Source organism: Pelophylax lessonae (genome assembly GCF_965119305.1).
Source record: "Pelophylax lessonae genome assembly, chromosome: 13".
NCBI lineage: Eukaryota > Metazoa > Chordata > Amphibia > Anura > Ranidae > Pelophylax > Pelophylax lessonae.
This window is the reverse complement of record NC_138780.1, coordinates 111,245,549-111,266,352: the sequence shown is the minus strand read 5'-3', so window position 1 is coordinate 111,266,352 and position 20,804 is coordinate 111,245,549. Positions and strand designations below refer to the sequence as shown.

The 20,804-nt window shown below is 40.9% G+C and overlaps 1 protein-coding gene across 7 annotated transcripts in view; it reads right to left on the bottom strand.

Moving 5' to 3' along the window:
- The window catches only part of LOC309569543 (ryanodine receptor 3), a 1,308,933-nt gene that overhangs the window by 577,962 nt on the left and 710,167 nt on the right, over positions 1 to 20,804 (bottom strand). For 4 of the 7 annotated variants that reach the window (XM_082275411.1, XM_082275414.1, XM_082275410.1 and 1 more), the window contains 3 exons: positions 20,505 to 20,595; positions 14,952 to 15,092; positions 9,549 to 9,730 (listed from right to left, as the gene is read on the bottom strand). In XM_082275411.1, the coding sequence (XP_082131537.1) occupies positions 9,549 to 9,730; positions 14,952 to 15,092; positions 20,505 to 20,595 (414 nt within the window). The remainder of the gene's footprint in view (positions 1 to 9,548; positions 9,731 to 14,951; positions 15,093 to 20,504; positions 20,596 to 20,804) is intronic. The other 3 variants (XM_082275412.1, XM_082275413.1, XM_082275416.1) reach the window with 1 other exon arrangement.

Sequence of the window (20,804 nt, the reverse complement as noted above, 5' to 3'; positions counted from 1 at the left end):
ATTTCTGCTTGGGACTCACATAGGAGGAAGCCAGACACAGGCCCCTAAAGATCCATGCTCCCAGGGGATCCATGGCTGGATAATCGAGCATAACTATGGCCAATCAGGTAACACTACTTAAATTTAATAGTGCGGCTCTATCATTTAACTCATGCTGTGCCTATTATCAACCTTCCAGCCTATACTGGTATAAGCATACACAATAATACATCTCATGAATGGCTTTTTTCTCTCTCTTTTTCTCTTTGTCTACAGACTTTTACCTGGAAAGACGCCTGGTTGTCTCACTATAGGGCTCTAGGCCATTACAAAACTGACCAATCTCCCAATTTTTGATGATACCGACATTGTTGATGATACCAACATTGTCCAATTATTACAGGTCATTAGCGTTTGGCCTATATAATCAATTTATCTTCTTTTATACATACCCTAACATTGGTAGGCTTTGGGAGGTACGATATAATCATGAGGTGAGCAATTTTAGCCTATTCCACCTTTTCCTAACAGACATTATCTGATTTCAACAGATTATTTTCTTGTTTATCCTGAATTGAATGCTACATTAAACTCTAGTTAATTACTAGGGGTTTTTTTATTTTTGTCCCGCTGACTCCATCTTGGATCCCACCTTATTTATAACTCTTTCTTCCCTTTAATGGTGTGCTTCTCTTTTTCCATGCACCTTTGGGGATGCTTCCACACTATTATGAACACTTTCTACGCCCTTTTACTAGTGGCTACTGTGGCACGTCCCCACATCTTTTCCACTTGTGCACTGCATGGTGGTGCCTGCCTGGTTCTGAGAAACAGCAAGTTCACTAATGTGTTATTATTATGGTGATATAATACAGTTTGTACTTTCTATTTCAGTATACTTATTTTATTTCTATGGTGTACAGTATATTTTTGAAGAGCTCTTGAAGAAGCGTTTATCGCGAAACATGTTTTTAACATTTTCAAATAATAAAATTATGAATATATTTTATCTGTTCCTATAAAGTCTATGGTGTTCTAGTCTATATACAATTTCAAACTTTTTGGGATGTGGCACATGTTTACCACGCTATAGTACACCCGTGATACCACCCCACGGTAGTGCACTTGTTTATACATTTTTCCATTTCAGTGTGTAAACCACCCCTTTAGTGTCGCATGTAATTAGATCCTTAATATCATATGTTTTTTGACTCCTAGGGTTAACACGCAACTATAGCAACATCCACACCCTCGGAATCCTTTTATTTCCCATGGGAAAAATTTAGCATTTTTGGGAGAGAGCTGTACTGTTACTTGATCAGCTTAAATTCCAATATTTTCATATACACATATTGTATGGCATTATAAATGAATGCATAATGTATTTCCTGTCTAACACTCGTGTATCTCTTGTTCAAATATTTTATTGATACAGAAAAAAAAGAATAACATATGAACATAATAAGAAAGGGTGATGAGAAAGGGTGTAAAACAGTGTGCACAATATTGCACTAATTTAGTAGGGATGTAGCCCATAACAATGCAGTAGGCGAAGCATCAAAAACAATGATAAACATTTCATGACTTGTAGTATAGGGGGGTATGGTAAACCCCAAATGTCCAGCTATATCGTGTGGGAAAGGAAGAAAAGGACCGCCCTTCACAACAGCTAAACCCACATGAAACATTTTGCAAGATAATATTCAAAGAACAGCTTATACCATATAATAACATATTGGATATACAACGAAGGCTATTAGTCTTGACAGTTTAAGGAAACAGGGTAGACAGCTCTAGGTAGTGTGAGTAGAGTTGGTTTTGCACGCAATCGGGCACGGCTGATGTCCTGACCATTATATCATCTGGATGGGCTGCCCCTGTTCAGGGTAGTCTATGAGTAGCAGGGGAGGGGCCAGGCTAGTGTCGGTGATCGCATACCTAACAGCTTGTGGAACGATGGTTCTAACAAATCCAACGGTGGGGATACATTCGGCCATCCGTCAACCTACAACTTTGTATTTTACCTGGATAGATTGGTGCACTCACCAATCACATGAGAGTGCTACATTTTATTTATTTATTTGATAAAGTTGTCTTTTTACCGTATGATATTTGCACTACGGAATTGTGTTTTCCCCCTATGTGAGAGAGCTGCCGATGCTGCAGATCGCAGATTGGGAGCCTGCGGGGGCTAACAAGCTGTATGAGACCAAGCTTGAGTGCGAGGTCACACTCATTAAGATGAGAACTCATCCATTAGGGGGGTCACAAGAATGGAGGTGGTACATCTGACAAGCCTTTACACTTTCTTCAGTAAAGGACTGTTTAAAAGCACCGGTGATTGGGAAAAATAATCATCTTTACTATTCTCCCACAAACACACACAAATTATTTGTCATCTACTGTTCACTGTTTATCACATTCATCAATTTTACTATAGCTTGATATTTGCATGTGTTTATCATTTTTCTACTGCATTGGTTCATATTTTTATGATGAGAGATCATGCACGTCTTATATTCATTTTATTGAATGACTAAATTTTTCAGCAATTATATGATTGTTTTGATTGTCAATTAGATGCATCATTTTCTGCGCAGCACTATTGTTTATGTTAATATTGTTGAAAGGCTGCATTATATTTAATGCGCATGAAACATTTTAACCAGATTAATTTTTTTTTATCATTTTTCCAACAGATAGAACTTTTTTGTAGTATTTAACAATCACTATTTTTCTATATGAAGGAAAAATTACCAATATTTCCCATATTTTCCTTTACAAAACATATAAGAAAAAACTGCCAGGGCAGTACCAACACCCAAAAATTACTCCTATTTGGAAAGCACTAACTTTAAAAATAATGTTGGTACTAAAGTTATTACACATGGAGCTTAAAACAATAAACACATTAATGTAGAGGTAAGTGGTCAAACTTCAGCCCTTTGTTTGCCTATATCCCTGGGGCACTGTTAGTCCCACTGAAACAAGGCACACTTCCTTCCACCGATGGGGCAATATTCTTCCCAGTGATATAAATGACCATGTAATATTCTTTCCACTAATATTAATGATGAGATACGTTCCTCCTCCTACTGACCACTTAGATTTTTTTACCCCCACTGACCACCAAGCTTCAGATTGCCTACTATCACTGATACTGGTGCATTTTCTACTTTTCCAATGGACAATCTTGGACCCACAGTTTGCCATTAATTGCTGAATGGTGGGGGTAGTTTATTATATGGAATATAGGTGTAAGGCATTTTATGTGGGCAAGACTAAGAGGCCTTTCTGGAAATGGATCAAAGATTACATACTGAATGAGAAAAGGGTATCTTTAATAAGTCGACATGCTGGACTGTATCACAGCTTTAACTCTGACTACATTTGATTCTTTGCCTTGGAACATGTGGAAAAACCCCAAGAGGGGGCGAAATTGACAAGCTTCTCCTCCAGCTTGAAACCTAATGGATCTTCCAGCTGGAGGTAACCAAATCACCAGGGATCAATGAAAATATCAGTTTTAACCCTTTTTGTAACTCATAAACATATTCCATCTTGGACAACCCTCCTAAACCATGTCATTATTGTATGTAAATGTTTCCTTATTTTTGGAAATGTTAATCCTATTCGGAGCATTGATGATGTCAGTGAATGTGGGTGTAGGATGTCTAGGCCTGACACTTGGGGTCCCAGTTTAGTGCCCTCTAGGATGTGTGAACTAATATCCTGTGAACTTTGTGGCAAAAGTTGTGGTTTTTCCGTTTACTCTATTGGGAGTACATATATATACAGTGGGTACGGAAAGTATTCAGACCCCCTTAAATTTTTCACTCTTTGTTATATTGCAGCCATTTGCTAAAATCATTTAGGTTCATTCTTCTTCCTCATGAATGTACACATAGCTCCCCATACTGACAGAAAAACACAGAATTGTTGACATTGTTGCAGATTTATTAAAAAAGAAAAACTGAAATATCACATGGTCCTAAGTATTCAGACCCTTTGCTCAGTATTTAGTAGAAGCCCCCTTTTGATCTGATACAGCCAGGAGTCTTTTTGGGAAAGATGCAACAAGTCTTTCACACCTGGATTTGGGGATCCTCTGCCATTCCTCCTTGCAGATCCTCTCCAGTTCTGTCAGGTTGGATGGTAAACGTTGGTGGACAGCCATTTTTAGGTCTCTCCAGAGATGCTCAATTGGGTTTAAGTCAGGGCTCTGGCTGGGCCATTCAAGAACAGTCACGCAGTTGTTGTGAAGCCACTCCTTCGTTATTTTAGCTGTGTGCTTAGGGTCATTGTCTTGTTGGAATGTAAACCTTCGGCCCAGTCTGAGGTCCAGAGCACTCTGGAGAAGGTTTTTGTCCAGGATATCCCTGTACTTGGCCGCATTCATCTTTCCCTCGATTGCAACCAGTCGTCCTGTCCCTGCAGCTGAAAAACACCCCCACAGCATGATGCTGCCACCACCATGCTTCACTGTTGGGACTGTATTGGACAGGTGATGAGCAGTGCCTGGTTTTCTCCACACATACCGCTTAGAATTAAGGCCAAAAAGTTCTATTTTGGTCTCATCAGACCAGAGAATCTTATTTCTCACCATCTTGGAGTCCTTCAGGTGTTTTTTAGAAAACTCCATGCGGGCTTTCATGTGTCTTACACTGAGGAGAGGCTTCCGTCGGGCCACTCTGCCATAAAGCCCCGACTGGTGGAGGGCTGCAGTGATGGTTGACTTTCTACAACTTTCTCCCATCTTCTGACTGCGTCTCTGGAGCTCAGCCACAGTGATCTTTGGGTTCTTCTTTACCTCTCTCACCAAGGCTCTTCTCCCCCGATAGCTCAGTTTGGCCGTACGGCCAGCTCTAGGAAGGGTTCTGGTCGTCCCAAACGTCTTCCATTTGAGGATTATGGAGGCCACTGTGCTCTTAGGAACCTTAAGTGCAGCAGAAATCTTTTTGTAACCTTGGCCAGATCTGTGCCTTGCCACAATTCTGTCTCTGAGCTCTTCAGGCAGTTCCTTTGACCTCATGATTCTCATCTCTCTTTTCTTTTTTAATAAATCTGCAACAATGTCAACAATTCTGTGTTTTTCTGTCAGTATGGGGTGCTATGTGTACATTCATGAGGAAGAAGAATGAACTTAAATGATTTTAGCAAATGGCTGCAATATAACAAAGAGTGAAAAATTTAAGGGGGTCTGAATACTTTCCGTACCCACTGTATATATGATTTTTGGCCCTTATTTCTCCCAGGCAATCCATAGTAGGGGTTTTGGTTGTTGAAACCTGTTGAGAATGGTTTTGAATTGAGTCTTTTACATTTGTCTCCAATGGTTTTGTGTTTCAGGTCTTTAGCCATTTTATAGAGCATTCAAATGTGATATCTACACATTTTTCATTTTTGTCCACAAGGTGGCATTGTGGCTATTTGTGCCACTCTGCAGGTTGTGTTGATTCTTGGTGGGGCGAGGCGGTATTTTTTCAGCCCTCCCTTGTCTCCTTCCCCTCCTCTCCACTTTCCCTCTTCATGGTTTTGAGGGGGGAGGTGATTTGGGCGGATGGGTGAGGTTGCATTGGGACGGGTGGCTTTCCACACATAGACCCACCACTACTGCACGGGTGCGGCATCTTTGACACATGTGCAGTAGTACAGCCATCCGCACCGCCGCTCTCTCTGGCGTTAGTACGCTGTGGGGTGATGCGAAGGGGGCCATTTCACCCCTATTTAGCCTGAACGTATGGGTGCCCAGTGTTTAATGTCCCCCCTAGGGGAGATATCGGTCATGGACAGATTGTAAATCTACTTCAATTGAAGATACAATGTATGGCTTTGTGGTTCTAAGAGGAGCACTTGAGACCTTTGGATTTCAGGGGTATGGGAAGGTTCTCAATGTTTTGTATTCAGCTCCCTCTTTTTTATGTTCTTTTTTTAGACTAGCCAAGCATCTGCTAGGTGTGTGGTGCTCTGAGTTTGTTCTGGATGGTCTCATGTTTGCAGGTATACATGGTTTAAAGGGACAGCAGTTCATACTGTATCTCACAAAAGTGAGTACACCCCTCACATTTTTGTAAATATTTTATTATATCTTCTCATGTGACAACACTGAAGAAATTATACTTTGCTACAATGTTAAGTAGTGAGTGTACAGCTTGTATAACAGTGTAAATTTTCTGTTCCCTCAGAATAACTCAACACACCGCCATTATTGTCTACACAGCTGGCAACAAAAGTGAGAACACCCCTAAGTGACAATGTCAAAATTGGGCCCAAAGTGTCAATATTTTGTGTGGTCACCATTATTTTGCCTTGAACTGCCTTAACCCTCTTGGGTATGGAATTCACCAGAGCTTCACAGGTTGCCACTGGAGTTCTCTTCTACTCCTCCATGATGACGTCACAGAGCTGGTGGATGTTAGAGACCTTGTGCTCCTCCACCTTTCATTTGAGGATGCCTCACAGATGCTCAATAGGATTTAGGTCTGGAGACATGCTTGGCCAGTCCATCACCTTTACCCTCAGCTTCTTTATCAAGGCAGTGGTCGTCTTGGAGGTGTGTTTGGGGGTCATTATCATATTGGAATACTGCCCTGCAGCCCAGTCCCAGAATGGAGGGGATCATGCTCAGCTTCAGCATGTCACAGTACATAGAGAAAAACCTGGAAACACCACCAAAAAGTTGATGTTCCAAACAAAGCGGGGGAAGGGGGATGTTGTGATGCTTGAGTAAAGAAAATGTGAAGCAAAAGATACGGATGTATAGATAAAAATATCAAAATGTATTAATACATTTCATGTTAAAAAGATTTGCATAACAAAAAAGGTTCACAAAATGACAATGAATATGTTCCCATATATAACACAGGAAATACCAATAAGTGAAGAGAACATTAATAGGGTAAATAAATCTGAGAAACCTTCAAAACATCAGAAAGCATTGAGCATATAAGGTGGGTTCCACACACTGGGGAATGCAGCTGGAAAAAACGAAAAGTGGGGTGACCAATGGACCCCAACGCGTTTCAACTTGATATAAGCCTTTTTCAGGGGGCATATATATTGGTCCACACTTCTTTGGGAGAAGAGATACGCATGTGTAGCCCATCCACAGGTGACTCAGCACTGATGTATTGTGGTTTTTAACATGTATCCAATCCACACATGAACAAAGCCTGGGAGCAGGTCAGAGCGGGAACCCCCCTCTGAGGACCAAAAGGACAGGAGTCTCAACGGAACACAGCAAATACAATCCAGATCCTATATGGTCCTGGCCCATCTTGTGTGGGAAGGTATACTTTGATCAGGTCAACAAGAGCCATACCCACATTTATGGGTTTGCTTGACCTAACTTTTAAATTTTACCTTTTCCTTATTACCTTTCGAGCCTGGACCAGGACCATATAGGATCTGGATTGAATTTGCTGTGTTCCGTTGAGGCTCCTGTGCTTTTGGTCCTCAGAGGGGGGCTCCCGCTCTGACCTGCTCCCGGGCTTGTTCGTGTGTGGATTGGATACATGTTAAAAACCACAATACATCAGTGCTGAGTCACCTGTGGATGGGCTACATATGCGTATCTCTTCTCCCAAAGAAGTGTGGACCAATATATATGCCCCCTGAAGAAGGCTTATATCAAGTTGAAACGCATTGGGGTCCATTAGTCACCCCACTTTTCGTTTTTTCCAGCTGCCTTCCCCAGTGTGTGGAACCCACCTTATATGCTCAATGCTTTCTGATGTGTTGAAGGTTTCTCAGATTTATTTACCCTATTAGTGTTCTCTTCACTAATTGGTATTTCCTGTGTTTTCCATGTGAACATATTCATTGTAATTTTGTGAACCTTTTTTGTTATGCAAATCTTTTTAACATGAAATGTATTAATACATTTTGATATTTTTATCTATACATCCGTATCTTTTGCTTCACATTTTCTTTACTCTAGCATCACAACATCCCCCTTCCCCCGCTTTGTTTGGAAAATAAACCTTTTGGTGGTGTTTCCAGGTTTTTCTCTTTTCTATTAATGGGGATGGATGCCACAGCATTACTGTCTACTTAGGAGTGTAACTCAGCATATCAGCTTTGCTCTTACGGCACAGTACATGTTGGCATTCATGGTTCCCTCAATGAACTGTAGCTCCCCAGTGCCGGCAGCACTCATGCAGCCCAGACCATGACATTCCCACCACCATGCTTGACTGTAGGCAAGATACACTTGTCTTTGTACTCCTCATCTGGCTGCTGCCACACACGATTGACACCATCTGAACCAAATACGTTTATCTTGGTCTCATCAGACCACAGGACATGGCTCCAGTAATCCATGTCCTTAGTCTGCTTGTCTTCTGCAAACTGTTTGCGGGCTTTCTTGTGCATCATCTTAAGAAGAGGCTTCCTTGTGGGACAACCGCCATGCAGACCAATTTGATGCAGGGTGCAGTGTATGGTCTGAGCACCGACAGGCTGACCCCCCACCCCTTCAACCTTTGCAGGAATGCTGGCAGCACTCATATGTCTATTTCCCAAAGACAACCTCTGACGGTGAGCACGTGCACTTAACTTCTTTGGCCGACCATGGCAAAGCCTGTTCTGAGTGTAACCTGTCTTGTTAAACTGCTGTATGGTCTTGGCCACTGTGCTGCAGATCAGTTTCAGGGTCTTGGCAATCTTCTTATAGCCTAAGCCATCTTTATGTAGAGCAACAATTCTTTTTTTCAGATCCTCAGAGAGTTCTTTGCCATGAGGTGCCATGTTGAACTTCCAGTGACCAGTATGAGAGAGTGAGAGCGATCACACCAAATTTAATACACCTACTCCCCATTCACTCCTGAGACCTTGTAACACTAACAAATCACATGACACCGGGGAGGGAAAATGGCTAATTGGGCCCAATTTGGACAATGTAATTTGGGGGTGTACTCAGTTTTGTTGTCAGCGGTTTAGACATTTATGGCTGTGTGTTGAGTTGTTTTGAGGGGACAGCAAATGTACACTGTTATACAAGCTATACACTCACTACATTACATTGTAGCAAAGTGTAATTTCTTCAGTGTTGTCACGTGAATAGATATAATAAAATATTTACAAAAATGTGAGGGGTGTACTCACTTTTGTAAGATAATGTGTATATACAGTATATATATATATATATATATAGAGAGAGAGAGAGAGAGAGAGAGAGAGAGAGAGAGAGAGGATGGAGATGTGCAGATGTTAAGGATGAGGGAGATGAGGGGTTGATATAAATGTCTAATACAGGACAGGATATAGATCTTTTATTCCCAAATGTAAACACTGCACTGGTTACATTTGTGGTCACTGATTGGTCAGTCACAGAAATCGCAAGCTACAAAGTCATTCAAATGTGCACTGTGTCTGGGAATCCAGCCATTGAATGGCAAGCACACTGGTTGCCCAAAGGAGGATTTCTGAAGGGAAGATTGTAAAAGCCACTCCAGAAATAGACGCCCACCTCCCCAGAGTTTTTTACAATGACGCAGTAGTGGAGGTGAATAAAACAATATCACTTCTACAATTTTGGAGAAGTTAAATATAGGGCTGTTACAACTTACTTGGCAGTATTAATGGGTTTAGGATCAAAGTTTCCTTCAGCATCCACTGACATCTGCTTCTCAGGTGTTGCTTTAATTCTGGTGTCAACGTAATCTGGTGGCAGAGCTCCAGCTATTGCACTGAGACAGGGCATGCACATTCTGAAGAGTTCAGCATCATACTTCTGCAGGAGAGATAGGAACTGGTTGGAAAGTCCCACAGAAAAACATGCAATTCGTTAGTGACAGCAACACAGCCAAATCACAACAGCAAATGGAGAACACATTTAGAGAAGTAACAAGGCCACAATTTCTGCATTTCAAGCTCAAAACCAACCATTCCACAAATTCATGCAAAAATGAATAGGCATCTAGGGTTATCTGTGTACAACAAATCTGTAAAGGACCCATAGTACCAACAAGCTAACTGAAAGATCTATAGTGCCTCAAAGACAGAATAATGGTGCACAGGAGAAGTAAATTCATAAAATGAGTGGGTTCTTTTTAATACAAAAGCTTTTCTAAATCTTAATATTGGCATCATGTTTATATGACAAAATTTTGAACTGCAATACATGCAGTTAAAGCAAGGTTGGCAAAACGTCAACGTCGTTCTACCCATGCCCTGCCATGCCAGCGGCAAGCTCCTGACCCCACCTGCCTTAGACCTCGAATCGGTAATAGGCATTGCAAATTTGAGAAAAGTCCAAGGCTCCTCCTCAATTCTGACATGTCACATGATTCAGCCGAAGGGTGATCCAGGAGGACGTCTCTTGGCAAGGCACCGGTGCATCGAAGGTCTGGTGAGAGCACTTTACAGAAAGGGGGGGGGGATTTAAGATGTGGGTGAATTTAGCTTGTAGGTAGGTTGCTTGGGTGGTGAAGGATTAATGCAGGTTTTGTATTTTTACAGGCTTTTCTGGGTTCAACCCTCCATCTTGTGTTACATACAAAAAGGGGAAACTTAGGCTTGGAGAGGAGAATCAGGAACTACATTGAAAAGTGGAGAAAGGTCTGTCTATGAAGGTATAACTGACAGCAACCCAGGAGCAACTCACATAGAAAACCACCTACAAGTTTTGGAGTGCTACCTGGAAAGGTATGCCTTAGTATCCTGGTACTAGTTAGTTAGATGAAGATATAGGATGGAAGCCGCGCTAATTTGGGACATGTAAATTTAAAGCATGTAATTAAATTAACATTCAATTAGTGAATAAAATAATACAAAGATCGTGTTTGAATAAACAATCAAAAGCAGATATTAAACCAATTGATGTATATCCAAATATTAAGTGAATAAAGAATACAGTCCAAAGAATTGTGCAAAGTGTGGAAACAGGAATTCCTTCACCGTGATGGATAGCTCTTCAGTCTGTAATAACTTAAGGACCACGCTATGCACTTACCACAAATCAGATGTAAACAGGCACAATAGTAAATGGGAGCAGCCAAGACAGAGATTCATTCACCACAGTGCTTCAAATCCGTGATGACAGGTGAGGATCACATTGTGCCTGTTTACATCTGATTTGTGGTAAGCGCATAGCGTGGTCCTTAAGTTATTACAGACTGAAGAGCTATCCATCACGGTGAAGGAATTCCTGTTTCCACACTTTGCACAATTCTTTGGACTGTATTCTTTATTCACTTAATATTTGGATATACATCAATTGGTTTAATATCTGCTTTTGATTGTTTATTCAAGCACGATCTTTGTATTATTTTATTCACTAATTGAATGTTAATTTAATTACATGCTTTAAATTTGCATGTCTCAAATTAGCGCGGCTTCCATCATATATATTCTCTAATTGGTGTGTTCCCACTTCAGCTGCTGCTTTGACTTTTTAGTTTCATTTTTGTTGTGTGTATTTCATTAAGCACATATATTTATTTTCTCACAGTGTGTTTAGCGCGGTTATTTTTGGTATTGATAGTTAGATGAAGAACTATGTGAACTTGAAGTGCATTGTCTCAGTATGCTAAGTAAAACTGTTAACCATTCAAATGCCTGGTCTAAAGTTATTTAAAATGGGTGCATGGCGGTATATGCTGTATCAAAGGAACAGGGCCCTAATAAGTATTTACTAGGTTGATGAGAAAGGAATAGAAGGCCACTGTAAAGGGTTAATTCAACTCCAAAGTTGGAGGAGGGAATGTAGTTGCTACAGGTAATCATGAACTGGTGGGAATGCAAAGCAGCCAGACAACGTGGAGTGGTACCAGGCATGGGTGACAGGTCCTCCATTAATGAGAGGGTCAGTGCTCTTGCTCCCTCCCTAGAAGTCGGTTTTCCCAAAAGCAATCAGGACTGAACCTGTGGTATGGAGACCCCATGAACCTAGCAACATAGTACGGGAGAGTTTAAGGAATTATTCAAATGCAAGCATCAGATCCCTGCTTAGTGCATGGCAGGACCCCATTCTGTTTCCGGGAGTAAGGTGGGATAGAAAAGCTGGACTGATGGAGCAGGACATAGGCTCAGTGTCCTCCTTTAAATGCTAAACTCTGGAAGACAGTGTATGCAGCAACATGGGACGGAGAGATACACAGAAGGGAGATGTATGTGGTTCACACCGGCACAGAGTGCATGACTGTAAGGGGGGTTCTGCCTTAATGTTGACTTTCACATGAACGCGGCCCCCATTTGACAGGGAACTGCTCCCATGTCCACTCAGGCCACCTGGGCGACTCAAGGTCAAAGTTCTTTACTCCCCCTCCCTCCCTGTACACTTCTGGGACACGTCACAGGTCCCAGAAAATTGCCCTACCATTGAGGAGGGGCAGCACGACTCGCCCATGCACACCCGTCTGTGAAACCACAAGTTGTCACAGCGGGATGTGCACACTAGTAATGCCGGCGCCGGGGAGAGACGAGGGAGAGAAGTGAGGGTTCGGGTAGCCATACTGCTGGATCCTGGGACAGGTGAGTGTGTGTTTATTAAAAGTCAGCAGCTACACTTTTTGTAGATGCTGACTTTCAATAAACATAAAAATGACTGTAACTCCACTTTAATGTGGATTGATTAGGTGTGCAAGGTGATTAGGGCCCGTCCACACACCTTTATGTTGTGGAGATGGAAAGCAGGCGAGCCCAAACAGTTTGGCAAAAAGAAAACTGGGAAGGATGGATAGCACTCATTCTTAAAAAAAGAAAAATTGCTGTGTGTTGTCAGCCCATAACAGGACTGAGGGTACTTCTGGCAGATCAACGGGTATTTTTCTGTACCTACAAGATACAGGAAACCTAAAAACCCTCCCTTGCAGTGAGGCTGTGCCTGCACTGCAAGTGTGAACTGCACTTGTATACTGTATCTAGAGGAGGAAAAAAAGTGTTTTACCAAGCATCCTAGACATAAACAAGCAGGTAACCCTTGCAGTGTGGATGTAGCCTGAATGCAAGGGAGGATTTTTAGGCTTTAGAATTGGAGGAGACTGTCCAGAAGCCTCCTGTGATGTGGACAAATGTGCATGTATTGGTAGAAAACCTTTCCTGAAAGACACATTGCCATTGTCAACACACTTCTGGAGATTCCAGTTGACTGGATTAACAGGTTTTAAAAAAATCTAAGTTTCTGACCCGAAACAAGCATGCAAATCAATCTGTGAATTCAGAGTAAAGTCAATCATACTTTTTTTCCATGCTTTTTCCTGATAAATAGCACAACATATTAAAGCATTAAAAATGACAGAAGGAGAAATAGCATTTGAAGGATGTGAAGTATCAATGGCAGTTTTCATGTCTCTCTCGGGAAAGACTTCCTTTACACAAATACATTGGTACTGCAGATATTAATGGGATACAAATGCTTCAGACAACATAACTGACAACTCCATTTATGGTTAGGCAATCATACATTCAAATGTTATTAACACTTAGTACTGAAAATATATCAGACAAATAGTGTTTGAGACACAGATCCCCATGCTCTTTTGACACAAAAAGAAGCAATAAATCATGCCACAAACACAGTTTAATTTTTGTAATGGTTGCTTTCATTGTAATTAGTGCAGTGAAGATTCCAGTGTCTCTGTCCTATCAGTAGATTATTATAATCTAATACCCTTAAGGCAGTTTCTAACTAATATGCGCAACCAAACCATGTTGATTGATTACAAGAAATCATTGCCTAGCTAAATAGAGCAAATTGTGGTTTATTTTCTAGAAATAACTTAGCAAAAAGAATTGTGATTTCTTTATGTCATGTCAGCGATCCACTCCAGAGGTTTCTTCGGAAGACCCACAGCTCAAGTAAATATGTCTCCATGTAGGATCTCCGCAACAGAATTCAGCATTATGATGGCAAATTAAATATTAACAGTTCCATTTATGTGAAGCAAACCAATGTTGTTTTGCGCACATGAAGCATGCATGGTGACTCCATGTTATTTTAATCTACCTTCAAAATTTCTATCACTATGTCATTCCATTACACAATCACCCTGAACACCTGTCACATCCTGTCATCGTAATGTCACACAAGGGTGAGATATCTATGATAGGACTCTCACATTTTTAATATTACATACCTGACTCATATTTCATGCGCATTTTAAATCCAGGCTCTGCAATCTGTGCAGTTTCAATATATGCATAATTCTATATTGTGTTATAAAAAACGTAGTTAAAATCTCTCACTGAACACTCCTTAAGGTAAAGAAAAAATGATTGCATGGCCAAAAGAGATCACCACACATGCTGAACTTTCAGATAACATTTTTTTCAAGTTAGAAAATGAAAATCTCTTTAACAGGTTAATTTAACTTCCTGGTGTCAATGCTGTTTATGCTCTCTTTGGTTTATTGCAGCCTTAGTAAAGCGATGCTTCTAAATCTGCCTATGTGTTTTATTATCCTCAGTAGCAATTTAAGCCTTAATGCCTCAAATATTAAAGAGTTCTCTTTATACTCTGTCTGACTTTAATTTAAAAAAAAATCTTTGGCTGCCATTTTAAAGTAATTTTAAAGGGAAAAAAATGTTTTTAAAATTACAAACATGTTATACTTACCTACTCTGTACAATGGTTTTGCACTGAGCAGCCCCAATTCTCCTCTTCTTCGTTCCCCCTATTTGCACTCCTGGCTCCCCCTCGCCCCCCCCCCCCTCCAGCGGGCCTTCCCCCATAGCAAGTGGCTTGTTATATGGAAACTGGTGCAGGCTCAATCCCAAGCCACTCTCGCTGGATTGGGATCAGGTTCGGGTAAGTATAAAGAGGGGGCTGGGGGGGGGGGGACCTGCACCCAGAATGTTTTTTTTTTTTACCTTAATGCATTGAATACATTAAGGTAAAAAACCTTCTGCCATGAGAATCACGTTAATGCACATCCACCCCGTAAAAAATAACTGGATACTGAACTAACAATGTAACATTATCACAGACAAATCCATCATGGATGATTCTATGTAGCAAAGAGTGCTAATACCTTATGGGAAAGGGAATCAAAAATCCCCCAGAACAGCTTCTCAGTTAGATGCAGTTCCTCCTCTGACGCCAAACCGTAGCTGCCCCATCCTGAAGGCAGGCAGTAATATTTCCAGCACTGTTCATAATGGTTTGTCAAAAGCTGTGAAAATTCAATAAACATTTGTTTTATTTTTAGCGTGTATACAATTTACTGAATAAAGAAATTCCATTCATCTTTGATATCAAAGTATGTCCAGTTAAGAATGTTTAAAGGATTGCAGCATACTTTTGAACCACTTTAGCATACTCAGGGATACCAAATAACTTTGAAAATATAAATATAACTTACCACTGCCTTTTCTTTATCTGTAGTTTGAGAGCTGTCATAACAGTCAGACTGTATTGTTTACATTCAACTTACTTGAATTCTGCATTATAATTTAGGATTATAAATGTAGCTACTGTATAGTCAGCACCTGTCTGCAGATTAGGACTAAGAACATGGGAAGCTTGATACGCTCCCCCCGATCAAAGGCCCAATGGCTTATGCTTTTGTCTACTGACACAGAGAAGGCATTTGATTGGGTGGACTAACAGTTTTTGCGGTCCACCTTGGCAGATATTGACCTGGGCCTGTGCCATTACATGATGGTGTGGATCTCTACTCTTTATACCTACCTCACAGCAGCAATGAAGGCAAATGAAACCCATTCCTATTATTTCCCCTATCTAATGGGACCCGGCAGGGATTTAAATTTGGCAGTTCATTTGGAATAACAAATTGGCTCGGATGAGACAAGCTCTTCTTACTCTTCCTAAGAGAAGTGGGGTATAAGTCTTCCTCAGTGCAATATTAAAGAGTTTTACATTTGTCCATGGTAGCGACATGGTGCTCTTATTGGACAACACTCATTGGCCTTACCTGCTCTCCCTTGGGTCCCTGTTAAACATTACTGATCACTCAAAGGGCATCCCACCATTGGTGCCACATTAGTGCCACAATAGCAGTTGTTCACCAATTTCTGCAGTCAATACCTGACCATGTGTCTATACGAGACCATTGACTCCCTTTGAAAACATGTGTAATGATGGCATGTTAATCCCCCTTCTGCTATCCTCCAGTTATAAGCTGTTGAATGTGCCTCCAGGGGACTATGTACCACTGTTTTTTCATAGGTAGGAGTCAAACCTACAAGTTTCTCTTACTAAAGAAAAAACTGTCAGAGCCATTCGACAAGCCCACAAATCCTTGATTGTGACTTGCTTTCAAGAACAGGGATACAAATCACTTTCAAAAGGGTCCCAGCGTTTCTGAATAAATGTTACCTCTAAGTCTCAAAGATGTGCTGGCGATAACACAAGTAGCTGGGTACACTTCTGCATATTTTCTGGCATTGTCCTCTGTTACACCAGTTTTGGATGGGAGTTATGAATGTAGTTCTCCAATTGACATCTATGGATCTTGGCACGCAGCCCCTGGGATATAATAACCCAGTACCTCTGCATCGCTAGAAGAACATTTGCTGAATGTGGCCTGTGCTTGCTTCCTGATCTTTGCAGGCAGACCTCAGTCCATCTCTAAGTTACTGGTTCACTAAATTGAACATACGATCCATGGAAAGCCTGACAGCTATACCTTTAAACTTAAAATATATATATATATATATATATATATATATATATATATATATATATATATATATATATATATATATATATATATGTATATTTGTGAACAGGCAGTGTTTTGTATTGCAGAAGCTATTTGCTATGTCTATTTTGCATTAAAGTATTCTTACCTGCTTCCTTTGGTAGCACACTTGCAGACTTGATCCTAAGCCACACTTCCTGCTTTCACAGACAGACACAGTGTGGCTTGGCCCCACCTCCCCAGTCACAGAATTTGACTGATAGCAGTGGGAGCCAATGGCCAATGAGAGTGAGGAGCAGAGATGTATAGTAACTAAGTAAACTACTTCACTACTGTACTTAAGTACCGAAAGGCGGTATCTGTACTTTCCTGGAGTAGAATTGAGGCATGTGATCCTATATAGAAGGATCACATGGGCTCTATGGTTTTTGCAGGGAGAAGAACGGTCGGCTGTGTTTACAACAGCCGACCGTCCTTCTCTCTCACCGGGGAGCGATCGCGGTTTTCAGGCGGCAATCGGAGCCACCTGACCCATGCATCAGCTTCCCCACTGCCGAGTGGGGACGCAAACCTACGTTGGAGAGCCACCCTGCCGCAGTAAAAAGGCGGCGGGTGGTCGGGAAGTGGTTGATACAGGAAATACATTATAGTAAAAATGTTTAGGTTTTAGAACCACTTTAAATCTGTGAGTTTAGTTCTGGTGTAATAACTCTGCTTTTATGCAAAGTCAGGCTAAACATACTCTATATCTTGAAAAAGTTAAACATGTCAATGATTACAGCCAGTCTATCCTGTCATACATAGCTTTCATGTAAAGGAAAGTTGCCCAGAAAAGTACATTTGCCACATTTGGCAGTAAGCACCCATGCCTTTCCCTAATCCTTTTCCTAAAAATGAACAACGAACACATAATGAAACCATAGCCATTACTCTAATATTTAAGATGAAACCTTTAATAAAAATCAAAATAACCCTTAGCTATTCATCAAATCCTAACATTTCGCCATCTTAATGTCCCTTACCCTAACTATTAAGTATATAATATATATAAGTATAAATTTAACCCTGTCACCTAACCCTTAGCTTACTCTAAGTAACATGTTGAGCTGAAATGTTGGTGGTAAAAATGACGAAACTTCTGTGTACACCAGCATATACGCTATGGCAGTGCAGTGTACACTTGTGACGAGACCAATCTCGCCACTGGGCGTTGGAGAAGCCTGGTTGCTCGCCTCCTGCAATATGACTATGGACCCTCTCATCAGCCCAGGCTAAACGTAAACCCCATGGCAATTTGACTGTGTTTGTGGCATCTGAGCCCTGTTTGGATATGTTGAGCGCTCAGATCCAGGCTATCTGGGGATGGGTTGAATGTAGGGGTTCTGTTCAGTAGACTGGGAGTTATGCATTTTTGTGTCTTTTTGTGTTTCTTTAAACATGTGGCTAATGGAGCCTTGCCTCTCCTGGAAGCTAAAACGTATTCCTGTAAACTGTAAGGAACAGGAAGCCAACTCCTAATATGGGCATTACAGGAAGTTCTGAGGAGACGGGCGGTCTATTGACACTCAGAGTAATGTGTATTGAGGGCTCGTTAGGGAACCATTGTTCTGTGTCTGACTATTGTGTACATTGATTGCCCCCTGGTGCTTCTGTCTCCTTGCATTGGTCAAAGCTATCTGACCAATCCCTGTTGACTCATTTTCAAGCCCTCATTTGCATATGCTGGAGAGGACCTTAGTGAGAACTGCAAGTACTTTACAATTGACCAATGGGAAAGCGGTTGTTGGGGGAAGGATGTTCCAATTTCTGTATAAAAGTGTGCTCTGTTCTTCCAATAAATGTTGTTCCTGTTTTACCCTCATCTCGGAGCTTTGTCTCGTTATTGGGGGAATCTGCTGCAGGGATTGCTATGGTCTTCCATACTCCCTTAGAGAATCACTAAGCTCTTATAAGAGCTTGTGTAAGAGCTTGTTTGTGCTGCACAGGAACCCACAGGAACCTGGGGCCTTGTCGTTGGTCCAGGGTGGGTAGGAGATGCCAAGACCCTAACCAAGCTGCGGCGGTTCGTGGAGTCTGAAGTGCTTACGGTGTCTGGTGGAGTGCTTGGAGCCCTCGGGAAGCACTAGGAGCATCTGTCAATGGAGGTACCTGCTCAGGGGTGCCCTGTTCCGTAACAACACTGTTCATAACTGTTCATAATACCAAATAAGTTACATAGCCATATTTAATTATACAGCCATAGTGGAAATAAAGCTCAAAGTTCTAAACAATCCCTTTCAATCTTTATAGCAATTTATTAAGTTCCAGTTTATGCATTTCTAAATACGTTAAACATCAACGGGTTTGCCTACATTTGCTGCAGTGTACCACATTAAACAACCCAGAGAGTTTTCTTTCTCTAATGCTCATTTATTGCTACTAGCAGACATTTGTTAGTAGACAAAAAAATGTTTTTTAACTTAATAAATGCTCCAACAGTGCAAGAAAACATGGTCATGCAGGGAAAGCAGATACCCCTAAGGAATAATTACTGGCCAGAAATATTTATGTTTCCTCTCTTAACCTGAGAATAACTGGCCTGGGGTGTTTGCTGTTACTCTCAGATGTTACAAAATCACCTGAAACCTATATTGATCATCTATTTTTAGAGGTGCTTTAAAAATTCAAGGATACCAAATATGCACATAATCACAATTTTAAAGAACAAACTTAATGTAAGTTTAAAAGCACCATATAGATTGTTTGCATCTAAACTTTTAATGCTTTACACTATTGCATAAAAACCAAAAACACCAGCCCCCATTGCCTATTTACAAATACTGTATACTGAACAAAATTATAAACGCAACACTTGTTTTTGCCCTTATTTTTCATGAGCTGAACTCAAAGATCTAAGAAAACCGGGATTCGTCTGTGAAGAAAACACCTCTCCAAAATGCAAGACGCCATCAGATGTGAGAATTTGCACACTCAATTCGGTTACTATGAGGAACTGCAGTCAGGTCGAGACCCCAATGAGGACAACGAGTATGCAGGTGAGCTTCCCTGAGATGCTTTCTGACAGTTTGTGCAGAAATTCTTTGGGTATGCAAACCGATTGTTACAGCAGCTGTCCAGGTAGCTGATCTCAGACGATCTTGGAGGTGAAGATGCTGGATGTGGAGGTCCTGGGCTGGTGTGGTTACACGTGGTCTGCGGTTGTGAGGCCGATTGGATGTGTTGCCAAATTCTCTGAAACACCTTTGAAAACAGCTTATGGTAGAGAAATGAATATTTAATTCACGGGCAACAGCTTTGGTGGACATTCCTGCAGTCAGCATGCCTATTGCACATTCCCTCAATACTTGCGACATCTGTGGCATTGTGCTGTGTGATAAAACTGCACATTTTATAGTGACCTATATTGTGGGCAGCCTAAGGCACACCTGTGCAATAATAATGCTGCCTAATCAGCATCTAGATATGCCACACCTTTGAGGTGGTGGATTATCTCGGCAAAGGATAAGTGCTCACTAACACAGATTTAGACAGATTTGTGAACAATATTTGAAAGAAAAAGGCCTTTGTGTACATAGAAAAAGTCTTAGATCTTTGAGTTCAGCTCATGAAAAATGGGGGCAAAAACAAAAGTGTTGCATTTATAATTTTGTTCAGTGTAATATATTAGGCATTGAGAATAAGGCCCAAAATATTTTTTGGGTAGAGGGGTCCTCAGCAATCTAGGTCCACTACTGAGAAGCCTTATCACAAACTAATAGTTAAATCTGTTTTAACATAGAACTTGGTCAGATATCTTCATCCTCAGTCCTCTTTATAAACAACATTAAATAGAAACAGACAATCAACAGTTAGAATGGGATTTTCAATTGTGAAGCCCATTAAGAACATACAGGGTTATAAGTCATGCCTATTACTATCTACCTTCAGAGGCATTTTGCAGTATTCGTTGAGCAAGGGGACATCAAATACAAGACGCCGCAGGAGCTGCTGGAGCATAGAGGGCCGCATATGACTGCAAAACAATCAGCAAAGAATAGTGAGGTCACAATACTTGACATTTATAAAAAGAAAATAACTTTACCTACAACACCGTAAGCTTTTAATCATTTAAAAGCAATAAACCTGGGAGTGACAGAGGCAATTGCTAATCCTAAACAATGTGTGCTAATATACATAATTTAAAATTTACTAAGAATAGGAATACAAAAAAATTGCAAGTAG